Source organism: Sycon ciliatum, chromosome 5 (genome assembly GCF_964019385.1).
Source record: "Sycon ciliatum chromosome 5, ocSycCili1.1, whole genome shotgun sequence".
Taxonomy (NCBI): Eukaryota; Metazoa; Porifera; class Calcarea; order Leucosolenida; family Sycettidae; genus Sycon; species Sycon ciliatum.
The window spans coordinates 22,955,547-22,981,048 of NC_088647.1; the positions used below are offsets into that span (position 1 = coordinate 22,955,547).

Below are 25,502 nucleotides of genomic sequence, written 5' to 3' on the forward strand. Positions count from 1 at the left end.
CATCAGGCAATCTTCTTCTTGGATGTCTTCATATGGAGCTTGACTCGGGAGAATGAAGTTGAAGACATCACTGCAGTACGTCGCAATCGAGCTATGTCGTTGCTGTGTCATCATCTATGTGCCATGCGCTACTTGATGTACCAGCCTGCTATGCCGGATACCGCCAGCCATGCATCGACCAGGCGCCCGGCGCGAACTGATGGTGGTGGTGGTGAGAAGGAGAGCTCTGTGCCAGAACTTTGCAGCCTAGAGAGCGTGTGTGGGCAGGCGTGTGTTTACCGCCATGTTGCCAGGTGTGTCTTTACCACCATATTTATCAACCATAAGTACAGCTGCAGTGATGTCTTCAACTTCATTCTTCTTACAATGACATCATATTATTATGTACTGTCTGAAGTTTTGCGGCCACCACGGCAAAAACGTCAGATGCATACAGTTCTAGCTGAAGACAAGTGGACACCCCCTCGCATAGCCCCGGACTACCTCCTGCGATCCTTTCCCTTCTTCGCCATCACAGTGACCAGGTGACACCCTGGAACAACCTGCCTCCGGACCTCCTGGCCTGCTTCACGAACCTCATTCAAGGCGCCTCTAAAACCTTCAAGGTCAACGTACATCAGGTACATGTATGTAAGGATCTCATCCGAAAGAGATGGCTGTGCATGTGGTCCACACAGACAGTATCTGTAACGATGATATTGAGACCCATCAATTATTTTACCTTTCTACTGACAGTTACCATGGTTACTTGAGTTAGTACTTTGCTGGTTACGATTCTTGTTTTCTTGTTTTCTTTTTTCACTTCCGTTTTAGTTATTACATTGCATTTATATTATTTGGTGCAATATTAGCGCCCCTTTCTCGCACCAAATTATTATTTTTGCTACTTGACCATGCACCCCCCCCCCTTTTTCGATGCCAGGTTGCAACGCTAACGCCGAGACCTCTGGCTCTGGTCACTCGAGTTGCTCCCTGTACATCGGCACGTCGTCCGTACATCCTCTGCATGTGTCTTGTTTTGTGTTTTTCTCCACATGTCTCTTTGTAGGGCTGTGTTCCCAATGTAAAAAAACATGCCCATAGTGCCATACGGTACGCCCCCCCCCCCCCCGATGGTGCCATGATGGTCACATGAGATCCGCGGAGGTACACACGTTTTCCTGCGACGGTGTGTAGACGTGTACCTGTGGATATGGACTGACCGTCCGTGTGTCAACGACATCATGTCACATCAATGATCATGATGATTGTGATAACTGTAATTGTATTGGGATCTCAGCAATCAAGCTGCAAGAAGTCTGAAACAGGAACTAGGGTGACTATGCGAATGATGTCATGATGATGATGGTGAGACAGAGGATTGAGAGGAATCACTTCAGCAGTTCTGGGCGCCACAACAAGTAATAGTTACATGTCTTGTACATGTACAGTGCTGGCAAGTGAAATCCGACCCCCTAGCTGTGCGCTAGCCGCGTTAGCGATTCGTACGAGACGCTAAGGGGGGGGGGGGTCGGATTTCAGTTTCCAGCACTGTACTGAGTACATGGCGAGTAGGTAGTGCATTGCTATGTCGCGACATGGCAGTCATACTTACATGTATGGTGCCTGATCCACATTACGCTGGCCGATGCTGCGACAACGACTCCGACAGGAAATCGGGCGCACACAAATTTGTCGGAAACGCGTGCGACACCACCATCCACACCAGGCAATTTTCGCTCCGATCTCTAGAATTTTCGTACGCCACAGGGTGCCCGGTAGACCAAGGTGGACCACTAACTCCAAGGTCCAGCAAAGAGAGCTATGAGTATACACATACATAATTGTATTATGCTTTATACGGTTCAACACATCTACGATCATGGTCCAACATGAATTACATAATTGTGAGCTACTAGTCATCATCTCCATACACTATTGAGTTACTCTAAAATTCTGTAACCAGTTTTCATGAGGATAATATAGAGCTACAAAGTGTTACACGTATGCCACAACCAGTGCGGGGTCATGACAACGCTCAAGTAACAACAAACTTGCAATCTGAGTACCTCTCCCCATGCATGATTCTCAGGCAATGCAACTTTCGGGCGTGAACATTCTTTCAGGCACGTTCTTTTCTGATGCTGTGGTCAGGAAGGCAATGCACTGGACAGCAAGTGCAAATCACCGACTAAGCTTGAAACATAGTCCACCGGTTGTGAAACTTAAAACGTATAGTAAACTTGTAAATTTGCGCAGCATACTTGTAAATTTGAACCTATGGAAATAGAATCTTCGTGGCAATATGCGGAAAATATGAAATATGCTTCCACCTCCATAGACACATATCTGCAAACAGCATTAGTTGTTTGATCAATAGGCTCTTCAGAGTAACTCAGTGACCTGGAATTCATCTCGAAGGGGACTAGTCTCCGTGCTTAAAACATAGCGATACCGAAGCATTGGATATAGACACACAGCATAGACTAGCACTGCAGTTCAGCGTGGATTTTACTATATACAATTACAAGCTTGCATTGCGAAGCATCTCACTGTGTACTGTTTCTAACGAAAATATACAAAATTTGTTCAAGCATACCTCAGCCAGCTGGAATGCCAGCAAAGATATCAAGACGGCAAGACTAAAAGGCACACAACTGTAGAAAACTTCGGCAGACCCGAAAAATATTGGATTGAACCCACGCGACCGTTCAGCGGTGTCTCCAAACGCCACTCTGACAAACTCTTTGCGGGTACTTGGAAGTTCATGGCTGCTGTGGCAGCCACTTCAAGACAGACCCTGCACGGACAAAGCATACAATGCATAGAGACATTCATTGATGTTTGGAGCACTAAGCTGATGAAATTCGTATGCAGCCTTTTGTTGATGATTCTGAAACAAACTGTATAACCGTTTGATGCCAACCCTTCGTTATAAAAATGTGAGCGGTACCATGGCTACCGCGCCGAGCGTAGCAACGTGTCGGCTGAGACCACCAAGAGAAGAGGAGGAGAGGTTGTTGGATTATGAACCCTTGGTCCTTTGGAATATATAATACAACTCATTTCTCCTTTTTTCTGTATTAAAATAATTTTGCCTGTTGATGGCAAAAGGGCAAAATCCCCAATCGCATATAATATAGCCTTGTTCGACCTTATTTGTGAACTCTGGTCATACGTATTTAGAGTTGAACACGGCATTTCGAAACAATCTCAGTGTTAAATTTTCCGGAACACGAATATCAAGAGCACATAAGCCCACAACCTCTGTACAGTGCTGCGACGGCAGAACTTCATGTCACATGACACAGTTCAAAAGGTTACGCTGGCAAACAGTGCAAAGTGACCACAAGAGAGTTGAACCCAAAGCAGGGCAGCGTACAACCCTGCATCTATCATGCACAGCATGCAAATAATGTGTGACGGGTTCGGTACGTAATGTGAAGTTCTGCCGTTGCAGACCCCATAGCTGGAGTTGCATACTTTCGGCGGTTATGTACTCTTGCTAAAACTAATACTACGGTTACGCTTTTCCAGCCATGCTGCATTTCAGACAATCTGAAGAGAACACAGGCCTAGCCCAACTAGGGTGGTGCCAGATCACCGGGTACACCAATCATGTACGGTCTTCACCACTGCATGATTCAAATAAGTTCCCATCCCTCACATTCACAGTGACAGCGCCTACCCTGAACTACGTACAACCTGATTGGACGACTTCAAACGGGATTATCCGGGTGAAAGGAATACTGTACTGTTAGCTATAGTGGGAAGTTTTCTTATGGATTTATAACTCGTTGCATGCAGAAACACACAGAATAGCAAAGCCAAGTGGCTGTCTATACGTTTGTATTCTCCATGCACATGTCCAGTGGTCTTAACACATTTCGTAGTCTTCTTTTAAACATCTTCAAACTGCACTTTACAAGCTCTTGTCCCAGCCAATCCTGTATGGAACACACTTCCCTTCGCAAGTGCACGGAAGCCTGGTGTAGGAAACATTTCGTATCTGAAATTTACCCGATACATTCACTAACATCACCTTTTAGGAGTGATTAGCTAAAAATCAAATGTTAGGAATCATGGGACAGCCAGTGGACAGATACAGCAATATCTCAAATTAAAACGTAGGTGAATACATGTACCGTAAAATCCCGCCAGCGCCATGCGTCCCTGCCTGACTTCTTGTCAGGGAAGTGATCGATTGTATCCTCGTATGACTCTGTGATGTCGTACTGTGCTGCAGACGCGTGCTCGACCCGGTTGGAAATGTACGCAACAGTGCCCACCCTCATGACCAGGAATCACACAAACCTTGAGTTTTGATGAGTCTGAACGACTCCTGGGTCTTGATCTTTGGTGGGTGTACGATATGCATGGACATTTTTTGTAGGGTAGGTACTTTTTCATGTAGTGCTGAATGCGATAAGTAGGACTCGCCCCTCCCCGCCTGGACCTACTCCAAGGGTGGCGGAGGTAGGGGCGCTCTGGTGGGGATTTTACGGTATGAGCAACACTTATCTGGTGGGTACATCTTACTCTCCTCACCACCACCTTCCAAGCAGCCAAGCAGGCAAGTGCATGTTAAAGTTACCATCAACTTACGGAAACTTCCAGCAGCTTCTTCTTCAGTAGATCAGCTAGCTCCTGGTGAGCCAACTTCTCACTCTCTTTCAGAGCGGACACAAACCGGCGAAAAGCCTGTTTGCCACAGCCTGGCAGTGCTTCCAAGAAGACAGATGCCTGTACAGAACAACATTACAAAACACACAAACACACACACAGTGTTTTCTTGAAAAAGACACCCATACACACAGTATATTCTTGATAAGCAGCTTTTAAAAACTAGAATTGTAGAACAACTGGCTTTGCCTGCTGCTGATGCCATCCGTAAGCTGTACTGATGCAGGCTTGCAGCTGTAATGCTATTTTCTACTATATACTATATTTTACCTTTTTTTCCATATACTCGATTGCAGTACTTGACTATGTCTATGTGCTCATTGACAAATCGCTAAATTAGACGTATCGGTAGATGTCTGCGTGCGTCGTGATAAATAATCTGTGTGCGGCTTACACTCCAGTGCGGCTTAAAACGTTTAAAAGAAATTACGGTACTTCACGTAAGTGATAGTCCTTCTCGAGTGTGTGTGTGTGTGTGTGTGTGTGTGTGTGTGTGTGTGTGTGTGTGTGTGTGTGTGTGTGTGTGTGTGTGTGTGTGTGTGTGTGTGTGTGTGTGTGTGTGTGTGTGTGTATGTACATGCGGAAGAATACAATGGACCTACAATCTATTTTGGTGACTGTTTCTCGGTTGTCACTTTTCAGTTCCCCAGTAACTGTTCTTGTTCTGAAATCCTAAAGTGTAGTTCAGTTTGATTCTTCATCTCACCAATATCATTTGTACCTCTAACTATCCCTTTATCCTAATGCTAGTCATTGCTGTGGTGGTGGTGGTGGTGGAAGGGAAGAAGGGTAGCTAGTTTACATGTACAGGCTACAGCTAGCTTCACATCGACATTGCTTGCAAGTTGCTACCTCTTTCGGAAATTCCAATAGACTTGGGTAGGGGATTTCACCTGAACAAAAGAGTCTCAATTTGACATTCACAAAAATCATTTTTGTGAATGTCAAATTGAGACTCTTTTGTTCAGGTGAAAAATGTCAAGATTTATCGTGGGTTCACTGTAGAGTATACATAGATCATCCGTGTTACCATGGTTACCTGGTCTTCACGATCATCCATAGCACGGAGTTTCTTGCAGAAGCGCTGGGTGATGATGCTCTCTGCATAGAGACGGTCCAGAATGCCCTCTTCTACGTCCAAACTGCACTTCAATTCCACATAGCTTGAACGCAGCACTTCCTGGTGAAGCTCAGACATCTACAGTGGACATGAAGATAGATTGATAGGAAATACTCTGTATTAAGAAAAGCCTGCTGGGTAATCTCACTGAGCAGCACATCTGAAATCCAGAAACAGGTTTCAATACAAAAAGCTCACACGTTTGTATGTATTGTGATGTATGGCCTGTGCCTCAATAGGGCTTGAAAGTGATGACGTCAAAAACGGCCAGGGAGTAGTAAGTTGACATCAGATTTCTATTTTGGATCCACTAAGGTGTGACTTTGCTATTGCCTCATGTTGCAAAAGAAGGATCCACGAGCGGGATTCGAACCCAGCACCCCTGTCTTTCCGGGACAGTGCCCTACCGATTAGGCTACCGGGGATCACACACACTCATGGGTCCTTCTTGCTACACTCAGTATGTGGGTGCATAGCAACCCGCTCATGTCGTCTGCAGGGGTGACTTTTACTTCGCCACCAGTTGTAACCCCGCCCCCAGTAGCCAAATCAGTCAGTTTCACTGGCTACATCACCTTGCTGTGAGTAAGACGGCTTGAAATGTGCTTGGATCCATACAAAAGCTGGATCCAAGTGGATCCAGTTTTTGAATTTTTGAAATTGTTGCTATGCTGTGACGTAGCACTTTCAAGCCCTATACGATAGGATTCCAAACACAGGTGTTGCTGCTTGTTATTGCACTGGTTGCTAGGGTAGGCTTCACTGTACAATCACCGAACAGAATTTTAAAGTAGAGTAGAGAGTAGAGTTCTTACCCCAGTCTCAAGTTGACTTCTCTTGGCATTACCAGTCTGGGAGGCATCAACACTAGTCTGCATGGACAGTGTCTTGTCACTGGAACACACTGATACAGGATGCAGGTCATTGCGATGTAGTGAACACTTTCCAGGACCAGGACACACACGGAATGTCTCCACGAGCTGTGACAGACCTTGCGACGGCAGGATATCCTCCACAAAGAAGCACATTCCGTCATCGGGGAGCTTCTCCAGAAGAGCACACATGTGATCTAGAGTCTCATCTTGCCCTGCTGATTTCTGCAGGGATCTGGTCTCCATTACGACTTCGGTACTGAGGTGACCTTCTGCACGCAAACTGGTGACGCAGTCAAGGACGCAACCTTCCAGGCTACTTCGTATTGCAGCATAATGCTTGTACAGTGCTTGCTGGTAGGCTGCAGCTCTCTTTGAAACAGCGGGCTTCTGGGCTGTTGCTGCAACTTCTACGGTTCAGGGAACAAAGGAGCACACAGTGTCAAACAGTAAGTACATGGAGAAGACTACAAACGTAACATTAGGCCACGCCGTTTTTTTTCTATGTTTCGCGTCACCTTATTTGATGAAATCAATGAGGGAGGGCGAAAAAAATAAAAAAGCCATCCAAAAAAAACAGTGTACGTGCATTGCATTTGTGTACAGTGAAGCGATGGTGCACTGTTCATGTACATTGACATGCACATGAATACATGAGTGTATCCCCTTTGCCATGCTTGTGGTCCAAACACAGGCGGCATGATGATTGTGTGACTTGCGGCCCAGCTTATTACACACACATGTAGTACCGTAAAGTACCGCCAGAGCGCCCCACCATCTCATCCTTTCGTGGTCGTATTGTGGAGGTGGTCTGCTGTCTGTAGGTCATACGACATGAACCTTGTACACATACTGCACGTTTTGCAGTCAATCCGTACCTTCGAGCGGACACAAGTTCCACACAGAAACCTGCCAAGTTTGACCTTAGTACACTAATATTCTCACATCGTACAAACTTCGTTGCACATTGCCATACGATCTTCCTTCCTCTGGCTGTAAAATCAAGGTGGGGCGCTCTGGCGAGGCGGGGCGCTCTGGCGGTACTTAACGGTACATGTACTTATTATGTGTGTGTGAACTGAGTTACATTTTCCGGTTTTCTGGGTTTGCATTAAATTTGTATTGCATTATCAAAAAAAAATTTATTATTATTTTTTTTTTGAACTCCGGCTGTGAAATACATGCGCGCGGGGGACGCGAAACATAGATAAAAAACGGTGTGGCCTTAGAGAGGTTGCGCACAATGAAAATTCGTAAGATCTTGACCGTCCGGATTCGAGTAACGAAAGCTGCTACGAAATTCATCCAAACGCGACCGGAACAAAGCAGATCTACGAAAATATTTTTCGTCAAGTGGAGTACTAAAGGTGCGTTCTTATATTCTCTAGCTTCTAGAAGAAGAAGAAAAGAGAAGTCGAAGAAACTGGGATTACTCAAGAACGGGTCTCGAAGAATTCGGAGATATTTTGCACATGTCAAGCAAAATGAAGCGTCAAAGGGGCCGCGATCTTGAGTGATGAATGTATGTGCGTATGCGAAAAGGGAAATGCGTACACTCATGATGAACACGTGGCTTTTAGTCGTAGTTCGCATGCGCTGATCCCAAACCGCGGGAATCTCCAAGTTTCAACCACCTCTGAAGCTTGGAGAGCTTTGGAGAGCTTTGGAGAGCCTCCTAAAAGTCGGAGAGGATATAAGAACAGCTCTCGAACTTTTCGGAGAGTCTCCAACTTTTCCGAGAGGATTTAAGAACGCACCCTTAGATGATGATATTTTACAACTCCCTGTCTTGACTCTTCTTGACCTGTGTCGACCTGCAACGAAAAAGCTCACAAGTTGTGCGCAACCTCACGGTTTACAAATATTCGTTAGCATTTTTTGTTAAACTATTTTGTTACGGCGTTACGAATTTTCATTTTGCGCAACCTCTCTATTCACTCCTCTCCATTTCTCCTTAGCAGGAACACTGCTCCAGAACAATATGGGTGTCATCTATCCTCACACATCTCATTCAAATCATAAGGACCAGGAACAGCAAATAATTCACACCTTTCAGTGACTCAAATTTCTCAATTTTATCACGCAGATATTTGTTGGCAATGGTTGATATGTGAGCATGGAGAGGTGAAGATAAAGAAATCACGGCACTAGGTTTTTTTTACAGATGGTCATGGTCATTGCAACAAGATTCGACATGACAAGCGCTTGTAGGGCCGCTAGGCTGTGGTGCAGGTGGGAACCAGTGATTGACCTGTTACATGTGGCCAGAACTCGGGGTTCAGCCCAGCTGCATGGCACTATGGATCAAAAGCGGACAACAGCATTGTCAATATTTTTTTAACATGGTAATAATTTCTGCTGCATCAATTAATCCGGAAAACCAGGACCCAATTCAAATCGCTAAATTCCCAATTCCGTACTTGACTCCCTGAACACTCATCCCGTGCATACATCCTTTACTCTAGTGACTCCGTGCAAATGAATTCCCGTGTATCCTTTTCCCAGCAATCACCCTGTACTACAATGACCCTGTGTACATGCCATGCTGTCTTCGATAGAAGACTGCCAGTTTTGAAAACAAGCCTGATTTTCAAGGTGAGGTATCGGCACGCAAGCCTGGTTTTACTGAGGACATACATTTGAAACAACAGGTTTAAATACCGATCTGATTTGAAGAGAAGCCCAGCACTGGCACACATTTCTATAGGAACAATCCCAGACTTATAGTCTGCCTTCGTACCCGACATTATGGTCAATTCCTGTGTGTCCTGCCCTGCGTGATCCGTACACTATACACCATTCCCGTATTCCACAGTGAATGCTCAATGAAATCCGATCGAGTGAGTCAAGTATTATTCAAGTAGTCAGTGCACTGCACTAGGTCACAAACCAGTCACGGTTTGCAGGTCTAGGATTGGACAACTCCCAGCACATACTTGATTCACATGATTGGATTTCATTGAGCAGCACTGTACTTTCCAGGGTATATTTTAAACTGAACACTTTACTGAAATCATCTCACCACTGTCCTTGACTGCGGGCTCCACAACTGTCATTGGCATTGCCGGCATTGGCTTCTCCGGATCAGCAAGCTCTGCGGTCTGGAGAGAATCAACGAAACACAGCAAGGTGGCGTGAAAACAAATCGAATTATTTACACCAGCCAATCCCCCATCCTCCTTTTTATACACTTGAACAGGATTAAAAATGATGAAGTCAGAACTCAACAGATAAACAGATAACGACTTCTGGGGCAATCTACTCCGATAGTATAGCAAAGTACATATCTGACAGGTAGGCCCTCATTGTGTCAAGTGCAGGTGTACTGAATTGGAATCTGTGCCAGAAGTTGGTCCCCACTACTGGGGGGTGATGTATATGGCATACTTCCGTATATGGTGCAACTCCCGCACCCCGTATGCACCCGCCTAGAGCTCCTGCTTCCATATGCGCTCGTACACACTTTCCTTGGTGTTCGTACACACTTCCCTTTTGTGTTCGCACACTGCTTGGAATGTTGTTCTTCGTTTGTTGTCCTCCTTGCTAGTTGTGAATAAACTCTATCTGACACCACATGGCGCAGTGAACATTTCGTCCTGAAGTTTCCATTCTGTCCACACCAACCTAGTTTGTAGTGTTTTACCTGGCCCAGTAGCAGTGTAGCACTCCGTTGGATTTGGATTAGATTACCCTGCAGTTAGTTTGTTAGTTCGTTTTAGATAGGAGTGTTGTTCAATTTATTTCGTAGGACGTAGTCGTGTGAGCTGTCACAACGAGCATTTGTGATCAGCATGGCGAGCAGCGATCCCGCAGCACCTTCTGGTAATGGAGTGCCTGACGTCGCCACGCTCCTGCAGCTCCTGACAACTCAGGCACAGGCGTCTGCACTGCGAGATCAACAGTTTCAGACCCTGATGGAAAGGATGTCCAACCAGACCAGTACTAGTTCCACAACCCCACCCGCACCCAAGTCTGTGTCCGCAGAACGACCAGTATTGTTATCTACTGCCACAATGGCAGAATTTACCGCTTGGGAGGAGGCCTGGCGTGACTATGCGCAATGCCAATGTCTCGCCAGCCACGACCGCCAAACACGTATGTCAGCGTTCCGCCAGGCCCTAGATGAGGACCTGCGCCGTTTCATCCGAGAAGGCATTATCGCCTTCCCGGAAGACGCTGACATTGCTGATGCCATCCCGGTCCTCCAGCAGTATATCCGGCGGCAGAGGAACCCGCTGCTCGACCGAATCGAATTTTACAAGAGACGGCAGCAGCGTGGGGAATCATTTGACTCCTTTTATACGGCCCTCCGTGAACTGTTTCACGCGTGTGACTTTTCTGGGTGTTCAGTATGTCATAACTGCAACCAGGCGATGTGCAACCCCTGCAAGGCAGGCCTGTTGAAATTCAACAACGACATACTACGTGACCGCATTGTGACAGGCGTATTTGAGGACGACGTGCGTCACAAGCTGCTGGCCCTCCAGAACTTGGATCTGGAGGCAACCGTGAAGCTCTGCCGTGCTGAGGAAGCAGCCTGCCAAACTTCCTCTGGCATTCCCTCCAGTGGTCACGTGCACGCAGCTAAGAAATCATCTTATAAACAGCAGAAGGCGAGCCGGCCCGCTCCCGTGAAGTCTACACCAGACAAGCCCGCAGGTGACAAGTGTCCCAGCTGTGGTCGCAGTCCCCACACCAAAGGCACATGTCCTGCGAAGTCACGCAAATGTAACGGATGTCAACGTGTCGGACATTTCCAGTCCATGTGCCCGCACAAAGGCAAACCAACAGCATCCGGCAAAGTCGGCCAACTTAAGTTGCAACGTGCCTCTGTTCGACATGGTCTAGAACTCAGTGTTCACACGCAGCTCAACACAGAACCGACCGCCGAAGCCATGACATGGATTCCAGACACCGGCAGTGATGTAGACGCCATTGGGCCAGCACATCTTTCCCAGCTAGGTGGCTTCCCTGAGAACCTTGCCGTCGATTCCGACACTGTTTCAGCAGCAAACGGCACCTCTCTGGTTAGCCTGGGAAAGATTTCTGCCACGCTCTCCATTGGCTCAGCCCAGCACACCACGGTACTTCATGTGTATGAAGACCTCGACGAGGCGCTGCTGTCATGCCAATCTCTCCGTGCTCTTGGCATTCTCCCTGAGTCCTGGCCGCGGATCTCCCGTGTGAAGTCCGAACCCAGTAGTGCAGACATTGCTGATGTTAAGGCTCAGCTGATGCAAGAGTTTGCTGATGTATTTGACGATTCCCAATTGAAGCCCATGGCTGGTCCTCCCATGGAGATAAAGCTTCAATCTGACGCCACACCAACTCGTGTTAATGGTGCCCGCGCAATCCCATTCGCATTCCGAGACCAGATAAAATCTCAACTGGATGATATGGTGATCAATGGAATTATTGAGCCAGTCACTGAACCGTCAGACTGGTGCCACCCGATCGTCATCGCAGATAAGAAGTCTTCTAACGAGAAGCGCCTCACCGTTGATTTGCGTAAACTCAACGACCAAGTCTGCCGACCAACACACCCAGCTCGTACTCCGCGTGACGCCGTGACAGCTATTGGTAAAGCCCGTTTCTTCACCACACTCGACGCTCGTCATGGGTACTGGCAAATACCCCTGTCCGACGACTCGAAGCCGCTCACGACATTCATCACGCCCTGGGGTCGGTATCGCTATTGCCGCAACCCTCAAGGTCTGTCCTCAGCAGGTGACGAATTCAACTGCCGCACAGACGCAGCATTTGACCGCCTCGCTAACTTCGTCAAAGTCGTTGATGACGGCCTAGTACATGACGTCGATTTTCAAGACCACGTCACCCAAGTTCGTGACGTCCTTCACCGTGCCCGTGAGCATCACATTACGCTCAGCCCACACAAGTTTGTATTCGGCGCTAGTGAAGTACAGTTCTGCGGATTCGTCATCAATGCTGATGGTTATGCCGTTGATGGTAGCAAGACATCTGCCATTCGCCAGTTCGAAGTGCCCTGCAACCGCACTGACCTCCGCTCGTTCTTCGGTTTGGTCAACCAATGCAGCGACTTCACACCGCGCATTGCTGAACTAAGTGAGCCGCTTCGCCCACTCCTGAAAACCAGCAATGAGTTCGCCTGGGATCAGCAGCACACCATAGCATTCGAAGCCGTCAAAGCCATCCTGACTGAGTCACCAGTGTTAGCTTTCTTCCAGCATGGCAAGCCTCTCCGTCTCGAGACTGATGCATCTGTGAAGAATGGCCTCGGATTTGCCCTATGGCAACAGCATGCTGACCAGCAATGGCACCTCATCCAGTGTGGAAGTCGTTTCTTATCTGACGCTGAAACAAGGTACGCTGTAATCGAGCTCGAGTGCCTCGCAGTCGTCTGGGCAGTGCACAAGTGCCGCTTGTATCTATCTGGTGCACAGTTCTCACTAATCACCGACCATCGTCCGCTTGTACCGATTATCAACAGCTACACCCTTGACCAGATTGAGAACTCTCGTCTACTCCGATTGATCATGAAACTTCGTCCGTATCAAGTGAAAGCATCGTGGCGTAAGGGTTCAGAGCACGTATTCGCAGACGCCCTCTCACGACATCCTGTATCAATCCCGACTAGTGATGATGAACTTGGAGAAGATCCAGCACTGTCCTGTCGCAGTATCCGTATCTGTCTACTCCAAGATGGTCCCCAGAGTCTCCAGTTCGCTAAGCTCCGTGCCGCAGCAGCATCTGATCCTGACTACCAGATGCTACTCGGGTATATCCAGAACGGATTTCCCTCAGCACAAAAGCAGCTGCCCGAGCCTCTTCGTGCGTATTGGAACGTGCGTGAACATTTGTCCACCGACAATGGCATAGTTCTGAAAGGTCTACGCATAGTCGTCCCAGCCTCTCTGCGTGCGTCAACGCTGATCGACCTTCACGCAGCCCACCAAGGTCTGACCCGTACCAAACGACGTGCTCGTCAGACCGTGTATTGGCCCGGAATGAACAGTGAGTTAGACACGCTAGTCCGCAGCTGTGATGCATGCCGTGAATTTCAGCCGTCTCAGTCTGCCGAGCCGCCCATTTCTGACCGCAAGCCCACTTTGCCATTCGAAAGTGTTAGTGCTGACCTTTTCAGTTGCCAAGGTTGCGAGTATTTGGTATTCGTCGACCGCTTAACCGGATGGCCATGCATCGCCAAGCTTGGTCACTCAGCCACGTCAGCTGACGTCATTCGTCATTTCCGCAGGTGGTTCCCAGATGTAGGCGTACCACAGGTCATTTCAACGGACGGCGGTCCTCAGTTTGCGTCTCACAGATTTGCTGAATTTTGCGAGCGCTGGGGAATCCGTCATATCAAGTCGTCCCCTCACTACCCACAGTCGAACGGACATGCGGAGGCAGCCGTGAAGGCAATGAAGTACCTGGTGGAAAAGACTACCACTGATGGTAATCTAGACACCGACGCCTTTCAGCGTGGCCTTCTCGAGTGGCGCAATACTCCTGGCATTTCGGGAAAGAGTCCTGCCCAGTTACTGTATGGTCGCCCACTCGTCTCCTTCGTTCTCGCCCAATGGAGCCAGTTCGACTCCCACTGGCAAGACACCGCATCTGACATGGATGATGTTGATCGAGTAGACCAGCCTCCCAGTCAGCCTCACCGAGAGCTTCCCCACTTGTCTATCGGGACGCACGTTGACATTCAGCACCCGAAGACAAAACGATGGTCTTCCCGCGGCGTTGTCGTGGCTATCGGTGACCACCGCGACTACTACGTCAAGCTACCGAGTGGACGCGTATATTGGCGCAACCGTCGCTACCTCCGCCCGTACCGTCCTCCTACTCCAGCTTCAACAGCCATGCCTACATCGTCTCCCGTACCCGACGCTGCACCACAAGCAGTCCCTGTGACTCAGTCGTCGCCACAGTCAACTGTTCAGGTACCACCTCGAACAAGCCAACGTCCCCGGCGACAGAATGTCCCCTTTAACATTATTTCAACGCGTGGACAATCGTACAATTAACACTCGCTCTGTTCAGTTGTTGATGTCCATTGTACCTATTCAATTGTCATTCCCGTTGTTTCGCAGTTGAAAACCTTCATGTATATAATTTTTGCAATTATCCCTTTTACAAGTCTGTTGGAAGTTGCTGCTGCTCCGCGACATGTCATTTGCTACGCACATGCAATTTTCACATTATTTTTTGTTGATTAGATAAACACTTGTACGTTTTTATCTTAGGAGGGGCATGATGTATATGGCATACTTCCGTATATGGTGCAACTCCCGCACCCCGTATGCACCCGCCTAGAGCTCCTGCTTCCATATGCGCTCGTACACACTTTCCTTGGTGTTCGTACACACTTCCCTTTTGTGTTCGCACACTGCTTGGAATGTTGTTCTTCGTTTGTTGTCCTCCTTGCTAGTTGTGAATAAACTCTATCTGACACCACAGGGGGTTGGGAGCAGCCCAGTCAGTTTGGGCAGATTTGTCACCCTAAGGAGAAGGAAACAACTCAAACGTGCATGGATCCATACAAAACTAGATACAATTTGGATCGTAAATTCAGCGCTGTCGTGACCCTGGCCTGGTTGTGGTATAGGACTTTCAAGCCCTATTGCATTTGTCCACATCAACTCCTTATGTTTCTACTGCTATTGTCTTCCAAGTGCAAAATATACTTGTACAGTCAACTTCGCTTATAACGACACTTGGCGGGCCATCAAAAAGGTGTCCTTATTCGCGAAGTGTCGTTATACCCGAAGTCTCATTACATGTATTACAGTTGGATGGGACTTTGCTCTGGGCATGGAGATTCTGTCGTTATTCGCGAATTGTCGTTATATCCGCAGTCGTTATTAGCGAAGTTGACTGTACTCATTCCGGCAATCAAGCACTACTGGAAAACGGGAAAATTGAAGAGCAGATTTATTTTCGCTAACTTCAGTCCAGGTAATTGTTACCTAAAATAAAACTGAGAATTAAAATTCAACAATCCCATGCCACACAGTGTGCAAAATGCATTATTGGATCTGGAAAACTGGTTTACCAAAATTTTCGCTCTACCGAAACGATGATTTTTTGGAAATACCGAAAATAGTACACAACCGAAAGTTCCCGGCTTTACACTATGGAGAAATGAAATCAGGGGAAATCTTTTCTCAAAGATTTCGGTTTGATGTACTTGTCGACACGGTTCAACAAAATCATAACATAATAATAATGTGTACGTGCATGCCGGTGTCTCTCATCACAAGGTGGTTGTCATGGAAACAGCAAACCCTGAGCCAGCGAGTGCATGCTGTACTGTACAATATTGCCTACACTGGTTCGGGTTAGAGTTAAGAGTGCTTGGTGCTCGAGTTGGTAGATTCAGAAAAAAATTCCAGCCCAGGGCAACTGAAAATAGGAACTTGCCCTCACAGTCCTAACAGCTGCACCATTCTAACATGGACTGGCCTTGTACATACTCTCGAGTGGACCAGACCATACACCCAAAGCACGGGGAAAATATATTTCGGAAAAGTTATGATGACCTATATTTTACCTGTGTGTCTTCGGCAAAGCATGGCCAGTATTGCCGTACATCACTGATATCCACTTCTGGACGTGCTCCACTAGGACAACGTGGACGCGATCCCTCGACCAATGGAGCAAAGTGCTGACAGCCAATCTCTACACAAGACTTCTGCTTGTGTTTGCGACACGCATCTCGGCTGAACGAGCATGGACAGCGGACAGCCCTGCCAAACTTCACGTGAGTAAGGGAGAATGCCTTCAGCTTGTCAAGCTCCGACTCCAGGTACGGTAGAAGCTCGTGACAAATCTTGGCTGCAGCGGACTCATCCTTGCTTGCTGCAGTACCAACGCCAGGAGAGCCAACTGACTCATCCGTGCGAGTACCAGGATTGGTAGTAGAAGACTTAGCTGTGCCAGCTGCGGCAGGAATCTCAAGTGACAGGCGAATGCCATGCTGGAAATACTGCATGACAAGCCAGAAGCGATCCTTCACCAGAATACGTGCTGACGTGTGATGGAGGATGGGATCCACCTTTGGACTGTAGCGTTGCATACACCTCACAACACCACACCAGAACAGGGTTTGTGGAAAGTAACGATCTGCACCACTGTACAAGTACATTGCTGGGCATGGCTTGCCTTTGCTCGCTTCATCTTGAAGACGTGCAACTCTTTCCACCAGAGCTGGTACAAAGAACTTGCGAGTCGTCACCTCCTTCCTCTGACCAGGTACATTCACAGTTGTCTTGGTGTTGTAGAACAGTGCAAAGTGCTCGCCCATCTCAAACAGGAAATCACGCTGTTCTTCTGTGGCCGTGTAGCGCGATGTCATACGATTGTGCTGCGACCAGCGGTGGATGGCAAGACTTTCCAGGAGGATGCCATTCTGTGTCAGCAAGTCGTACTGTGGACGCAGACGCTTGCTCTGCATACTCTTCGGTTCAGGACAAAAGAGAAGGGACATGGTTTTCAGAACCCAGTGGATGTCGATGATGACACGATCACGAAGACGGGCATTGTGAACAAAGTGAAGCAAATGACCAAGACCATGGTGGAACTTCACCATCTCCTGGAAATCGGACTCCGGATCATCACTGGAGATGCTACCAACAGCAATAGCCAAGCGACGTAGCTCGTCAACTGATAACCATGGTCGTTCGAATGATTTTGCAATGTGCCCTATGGAGATGGTTACAGGAAGCCAACGAAGTGGAATGGGAACGCTGAACTGATGCTGCAGCTGCTGGATGATGTCGTGACGTAGTTGAACAACTGCTGGGTCTTCCGGGTCTTTGCCAGCTCGTGTGTTGTCCACAAATACCACCTTGTCGATGTTGTTGGCGTAGGCTTTTCCCTCTGCATTGGCCCAGATATACTGCTCAGTCTCTTCCATTGCCTTCTTCCTTGCTTCTGGCTTCTTTGGTAACTTGTCCACATGTGTGCCAATGGCGAACACGGGTACGTTGTCGCTGTCTCCAATGACCTCGTGGATAGCGTTGAACCATGTCTCCATGACATCAAAGTTGGTCTGCTCCAGGCTGTTGGAAAGTGGCAGTTCCTCACCGTCTACACCAAACGTCGGCTTCGCTCGGTCCTGGAGCTTCTTTGAGGAATCAAATACAACAGCATATGCACATCGATCACAGGCCAGGACCATGTGTTGGATCGCTGCAAACAGCTTCTGACCCGCAAAGTCCCAGACATCTATAAATGTCAGGTTCTTCAGATGCTCTGCAGTGAAAACTTCACTTTTGCCCTTCTTCAGATCTTTAATGAAGCCTTCAAACTTCTGCGTTGCTGAGTTGATTTCCGTCTGTAGCTGCTGCACATCTTGCTCTGCTGTTGCTGCCTGTTCTACACTCATGGTTGAGACCTCTTCCGGCTTGGATGCAGTGGAAACATTCTGAGAGTCAGATGAACTGGTAGCTGATTGACCAGAGTACCCGCTGTGGGTGGCTTCATCACGTTGGCTGACAGAAGATTCACACACACTGGCTGTATCTGCTTGCTCAGTCTCAATCACAGCGGATGGTGATGTCACGGGTGTTGATGGCATGGAGGATGTGGATCTGGTGTTCTTTGGGATCTCAACACCGTGTTGTCTCAGTGCTGCTACAATCTCTTTCTTCCTTTGTTCTTGTCCAACAGCTCTGTGCGTCAGGGCCAACTGCTGCTGGTAAGAATCTTCAGCTTGCTTCCAGACATACTCTAACCCTTGCTTCTCGATCGTGCATATCACCTTCTCCAGCTCCACACCGATGGTACTATCGACCTTTGACATGAATGCTTGACGCAGGAGGGATCGCAGGAAGCTGGTCTTGCCTGTGCGGCCCGGCCCGCACATTATCAGGCGCCCGTACGGTATCAGCTGGACACCTTCCTTGATCAGCTCACTTAGTGCTGCTGCGTACTGGCCATTATCAGCTGCACAATACACATACACCAGAACAAAGCACAATACATGTGATGTAGATATGAGGAAGAATTTTTTGAAGAAAATGGGAAGGATATGTTCAGACTGAATTGGGTTTAGCCAGTCTACAACACCCAGAATAATCCTATTTCATCACCAGAATTTCAACATGAACAGTGTAGCAGGGCCATTTGAGCACAAGAATTTCGTTGGAATTTAACTGACTGCTGTGAATTTGAGCAAATTAAACCTTAGAAGAGGATGGTATAAGCCTTATGCACATTGTACAGATGCACAAAATCCCGTAGAATCTCGTAGAATCCCGTAGACCCGGTTGGGTTCTGAATGTACACGACTCTGCGACATTTCTCATACCTATAATCTGATTATGTGGCGCATTCTTCCCTTTCGTACTTTCATTGATTCACCACAACAGAAAACTAAGGTTGCATTTGTTCGGTCATTCCCGAATGGGCATGGAATGACGTTGTTACCCATCGCGGAATCGGAATGAGCGTAGCAAACAAACGCGCCGGCATGCATTCGGGAATCTAGCAAACGTTTTGCGTCACTCTGGAAACGAAACGACGGTCGAATGTTTTTTTTTTTTTTTTTGAGTAGGACTATTACCTGTTGTTTGCAGCCTTGCGTCGTTGCCAAGACTACTGCATGCCAGTGTAGCCTTGCGAAGACTACTGCATGCCAGTGTAGCCTTGCGAACACTACTGCATGCCAGTGTAGCCTTGCGAAGACTACTGCATGCCAGTGAAGCCTTGCGAACACTACTGCATGCCAGAGCAGCCTTGCGAAGACTACCGCGTGTTAGTCCTGGTAGTTGCTATTTGCTTCCGTAAGTTTCTGCATGTCCCGACGACAGTCATGGTGAAGGAGCGGCCAAACACGGCGTAGATCAACGAGCGCCCGTAACTAGGGTGCCTGCAGGCGGCTTTCGGCCGCTACTTCATCATGCTATTCAACCTCGTATCAGTCACAGAAACGTCTCTAGCTATTGTGTTTATTTTGCAGATACGAGGCACTGTTGTAAGAAGAAGTGAAGTGGCAGGCTCGGTGCCTCTTTGGGTCTTGGGTCTTTGGCTCGAAAAATAGTTCTGGCTTGCCTCCTTGTGGTTCTAGAGGCCTGCTCGACGATGATGAAGAGCTGAGGTGCGAGGGTATATTTCCAGTTCATCAACGATCCCGGGCGAACACTATCTCGTGGCAGCGAAGGGTCAAAATACCACGAACAAGTTACTATGCCGAGGTTACAGTACCAGCCTCTACCCTGGACGATGTCCGCCTACAACAACATACTATATCGATAATCACGTTTGAAGCTTTATTCCAGAGGTACTAGTACGCAGCAGCGACGAAGCCTCCTCCGCGCATTTTCATTCCGTTCGGAATGACACCTCATTCCACTTTTTCTTAGGAATCGCCAGAATCGATTCTGCCCCCTTCATTCCGCGACCGGAATCGGAATTGCACCGAACAAACGCTGCCCAGCGCATCAAACAAACGCTCCGGAACCAAAACACGGCGGAATGACTTTGGAATGGTGGCGGAATGGCACCGAACAAACGCTGTCCAGTGCATCAAACAAACGCTCCGGAACCAAAACACGGCGGAATGACTTTGGAATGGCGGCGGAATGAACAAACCGAACAAACGCAACCTAAGTAAGCCAAGCAGACAGTTCTTTCGCAGCTCCAGTTACCATGGAAAGGCCGTCTCCATGCCGACATGACATGTCAACACCTCGTACATCTACCACAGCTGATCAACTAGTATCCTGTAGAATAGGTGTTCGTTGCCAGTTGGTAGACTGTCTTTGTGACTCTGTGAGTGTGTGTGTGAGCTGAAGACATACATGTACATCTAGACTACCATGCTTACATGGACACTGCAGCAACAGTCAATGTAACTACATAGCACATAGCACCCAGCACTAAATACAACTACCTAGTACTCGGTATACTAGTTTACTGGCAACACGTCGTATGAAAAGTGGTACGACCATGGTCTTACCGGTCATAAAGTGTGTGATGCCATTGAGTGTGACACATAAATAACAATGATCACTCGGCTGAATCCGGTTGTACTTGTTTCGGGGTAAACAAGTTAGTTGTTTACGATAGGATTATATTCTCACTTTGCCATTGTAGGCAATTCATAAGAACACCAACATCTAAAAGATCCTGCATGAAAGTAGGCAGCTGCGAGATGCGTATCTTGCGCATGCTCTTGCATGGCTACGTAATGCATTACATCATAATACAACATCCCCTTCGTCATAAAGGAGTTTAACAACCTACATAACATACCGTACGTACACGACGGCGTGTTCACAATATAGAACATAACATCCAACAATAGCTCTATGTACAAGGTAACAATCATGAATGGCACACGACGGCGTGCTAACAATACAGAGACATAGTATCCAACAATAGCTCTATGTACAATATAACAATGGCACCTCAGTTACTGTGACATAAGCGAACAGGTCCATGAGGCCTCTCTGGCCCTACACATCCAGGATTGACCTGGGTGCGACTGCGCGGCCAGACCGTGTTCGATACAGCTGGGTGGCAGGTTCAGCAGGCTGGCTGACGTCACACGGTAACGGCGGCTGAGACTGGCTAACGTCGCTCCACGGCAACGGCACGTCACTCGGCGGCTGAGGCCCACCAATGTCGCTGCGCGTCGACGGCTGAGGGCCTGCGGGACTGGCATCCGGCGGGAAGTGGACCCGCCTCTCTCTGAGGTGGGTACGGTTGCGCCGCACTTCTGTCCCATGGTCAGGCTGCACCATGTATGACCGTGGCACGTTGGCAGACTGGGTTACGATACCAGGTTCCCACAGGTGCGTGGTCGGGCTTCGGATGCCGACGTGCTGACCAGGAACTAGGGGGCGGAGAGACTGCGCTCGCTGGTCATGGTGTACTTTCTGCTGCTCCTGCCGTTCCTCGAGCTTCTGTCGGATGGCCTCGTCCCGAGTGTCGCGCTGGTGTTTGCGAGGCAGGTTGTCTTGTACCTGACGACCGAACAGCATCTCGGCCGACGACGGTAGGCCATGGTAAAAAATAAAGTTGATTCTCAGGTCATGAGCCTGTGAAAATCGGTGCGAGCGAGCAATTTTTTATTTTATTTCCCACAATTTTTTTATTTCCAAAGATTGGGTCACATATATGTACATGGCCATATGTTCATATATTCAGGCCAGTGAGTAGAAAAATACCGGTATTTTACTACTGCCTGATTCAGGCTTTCGCATTGACCGTTTTCATGCGCACATATGCATGCATAGAATTTAAAAAATCGGTGCGCGCGTACTTGAGAATCAAAGATAATTTTTACCATGGCCTAACTTAAAGGGGAAGTTACGCCTAAAATCAAATTTTCACAAGTTGTAGTCTTCGGGGTGCTGAGTCGAATGGTCAAAAGTTCAAAGGTTCAACTCGAGTGACAGAAACTCTACCAAACATGCTGTAAGTTGTGACCTGCAGGCACGGTGACCAGGTGACTGGTGTACGCAGGAGCATGTGACCGCTTGTTCAGCCATGTCCAATTGGGAATAAGGGTCGAACGCTACATCGCAGCCTTTTCGGACCAAAACCAGTTGACTCGTCAGGCGAAATAGCACGTCCTAGTACATTTGAGATCAGCGGGAAGAAGATGACGACGTCCACTAATTTAGTATCTGTGGACACGAATCTGCTGTGTGTGTGTGACTCTGTGTGTCAGCTATGATATCATCTTCTGTGGTTCCATGCCTAGCAGGTACGTCTGAACCATCCTGCAAAGTTTGAATGACGTAGGTTGAGCGATCGCTCCGCGAAACATACTTTTTGAAATTCTCTTCATAGTATATCTTCCACCATTGAAATTTCGAATTTCTTCAAAAAAAGTGCTGAGAGGGGTGGCTTGCAACCTCGATATGGCTTGTTCCAGGCATGCTTTGGAGCCATCTTCTGTTGAAGTAGTGGCGGGGATCTGCCCTGCAACTGCTACAACAAAAAATTATTCGATCTGAGAAAGGGTGAGACCGCGAATCTCGGTTGAATATTGAGTATTTAAAGCCTTTTCACGACGAAGATGGAGTTCTTTTTGGAGATGGACGTCGCGGCAAAGGACATGGTGTCCGACGTCTGGCGTCTGGTGAAGCCAGGGATCATTTGTCCAGTCAGGTCGGCAGCCTAACCGTCGGTAAGCTTGTGTTTGGATCCCGTTCTGCTCGATGTGGTAGATCACAAACAATTTGATATCGCACAAATTGATCTCAGCATCGTGAGTACGGTATTTTATGTTCAGAAAATCCCAAAGTGTCTCTGTGTGGCCGTCCTATGCCACGAGAAACTTCAGTCAGGCTCCTATGTCCTCTGCCTTCATGATTGAATGTCCACTTCGTTTGAACAACGAACACAACAATCGAGGACGGCTTTGCAATGAAAAATACAGCTATACTGGAGCTGAAAAAAAGAAAGAAAAAAACGTGCTCAGGATGAGACTCAAGTACACGCATACTCTCCCGGCAGGTGAAACGCAAATTTTTGTGAAAAATGCGTGTCGCCGACTGACCAGTAATTTCGCCTGACGCAGCGTCCAAAAGACTACAACAAATGGGCCAATCGCGGTCATCCGTGCTTTTATAAGAACGACATAGCGCTTTTAGTGACATTTTGCATACAAATCCCCATCTAATAGGGCGCAGTCATCCAGTTTCGGTGGATATGCGCGAGTTCGATTGGGAATAAAGAAGAAAGGGAGCGTCTCAGCTTCCTCGGACCAAGACCATTCGACTCAGCACACTGAAGACTACAACCGGTGAAATTTTGATTTCAGGCTTAACTGCCTCTTTAACCGCGTGCCTTTCTCTACCACTGGTGTATTTTGTACTGACTTTGTGGGCACTGATTTCCACAGCGCTCAAATTTTCAGTGGGATTTATTGTCAGGCTGAGAATTTCCTCGTTAACTCTATGGACGCTCAGTTTTTGCCACTCTGAGAAAGGCAGTCTTAATGTACAGGACGCTGTAAAGCTTGTGCCGGAATGCTAGCGCTGAAAGGCTCATGCTGATAAACTTTGAGCATGTATTTCCCTCAAATAGGGTCGTGCATTAATGGATAACCACTACATGGACAATACTAACCTTCAGCTGTATCTCCTGGTCCTTCTCTCAGTGCGATCACACCTTCATCATTTACCATTGACATTGCGGTACCTCCTGTATATGAAAATGAGATCAGAAGAATCCGGCACAATAGAATTCTCTACGAGTATTGCTTGGATTGCTGGTGTTGCGTTACTGCAACAACACTAAGGATACATGCCCATGCACACTCTCTCAGTCCAACACAACCATCACACTCAGGTAGGAATTACAAACTATACATGATGAAGACAGAAGGAGAAGTGGAGAACACAGGGAACAGAGTAGGCATGTAAACAGCACAGGCACGCAACAGTTACCGCTGGTGCATGCGAGGTGCATGTGCGTACGCGAAGGTGTGAAATAGGAAGCAGGGTCAAATTACATATGGATGCACTATGCCAAATATATAGGCACAGGTAGGTGACTGTACAGCTGGTACATAAAGTTTAGTGACATTATGATATTACTAAACAAAATGCTGTTGATTTCCACAAACATGACAGGCAGGTTTTAGGCTACTTTACTATGCTATGAAATAGAGTTTGCGACTTCGTCGATCATTTCATTAGAACGTGGGTTGCTCCCAACACTGAACCTAGCGCTTTCCCGTCGACTTCGAAAGTTCAATGGACTTCTTGTGTGATCTGAATGGCGGTCGTGAGTCAGTCAAGTGTCAAGTCAAGTCACCGGGAGAAATTGCCATTATGATTAGGTATGGACGATTTCAATAAAATTCCTCATTTTCCTCACAATGGAAACCAAGGCTAGAACATAACGTATACTAAACAAATTGGAAAACAGCTAATATCATTTAGAACATTTCTGCTGGTATAAGAAAACTGTATTTTCATAAAACCTTCAACTGGTATGCACACTAAGACAAAGACCAGCATCATCCATTGACTAGGATTCATCATCATGGACATTCTTTAACTTCCATCGCAGTCTTCAAATTGTCACTTACTATCGCTCTGTAAATCAATAGCCAAATTCAACAGTTGGACAAGACTACTCCCATCACATCCTGCCTCACGGTCGATCTTGATCTGGAAATCTGTATCCAGTCGTTGAGTGAGATCGGGACGGTGCAAGTCATAAAAGAGAAGCAAAAAGCTGTACGTTGGGTACAGTAAAGGGGCCCCAATTGCTGCTTGACAGCAAAGTGGAAGATCACGTACATGACCGGCCACCTCACATGCCGTTCGATAAGTGCTGATATTCACTTCATCCAGGTTGGCATATCCAAATACTTCAGTGAGCACTATAACTGGTACAGTCGCTAGGTTGGCGATGATCTGTGGTAGGTTGCTCTTGACAACCCTTGTGAAGAAATCTACAGACAGCGAATAATACACAAGAAAAACAGGACACATTGTTGTAACCACTATGTCTGGTCCAATAGTGTGTGTGTGTTTTTCGTGTGTATGTGTGTGTGTGTGTGTGTGTGTGTGTGTTTGTGTACCGTAAAGTCCGCTGCAAATGCCCACCGCATTGTGCAAGATCTGCTGGCCTGTACGCACTGACCCCATGCACTGTCACTCCCACTGTACGAAAGTGCATCTCACACCGTGGCGCGAAGAGCGCTTTGCTACGGTAAACAATGTCCACTTGCCTGGTTTCAAAGTCTCTTTGGGCACGAGCTACGAGCTAGCTCGTAGTGATTTTATGATGTTGTTTGTTGTATTTCGCAAATCCAAATGGGTTTTTCTTCCGAATAACAAGGTAGCAAAGAGCAGAGTATTGCAGGAACCAAATATACTTCTGACGGTGTTTCA

The 25,502-nt window shown here is 47.5% G+C and overlaps 1 protein-coding gene across 1 annotated transcript in view; it reads right to left on the reverse strand.

Moving 5' to 3' along the window:
• Positions 1-2,075: 2,075 nt before the first annotated feature.
• The window catches only part of LOC135818073 (uncharacterized), a 64,389-nt gene continuing 40,962 nt past the window's right edge, over positions 2,076-25,502 (reverse strand). The window contains exons 3-10 of the mRNA XM_065331393.1: positions 24,692-25,060; positions 23,725-23,799; positions 16,190-18,585; positions 9,677-9,755; positions 6,598-7,064; positions 5,702-5,860; positions 4,585-4,722; positions 2,076-2,779 (exon numbers count right to left, since the gene is read on the reverse strand). Coding sequence (XP_065187465.1) covers positions 2,768-2,779; positions 4,585-4,722; positions 5,702-5,860; positions 6,598-7,064; positions 9,677-9,755; positions 16,190-18,585; positions 23,725-23,799; positions 24,692-25,060 — 3,695 coding nt within the window. The 3' untranslated portion in view covers positions 2,076-2,767. The remainder of the gene's footprint in view (positions 2,780-4,584; positions 4,723-5,701; positions 5,861-6,597; positions 7,065-9,676; positions 9,756-16,189; positions 18,586-23,724; positions 23,800-24,691; positions 25,061-25,502) is intronic.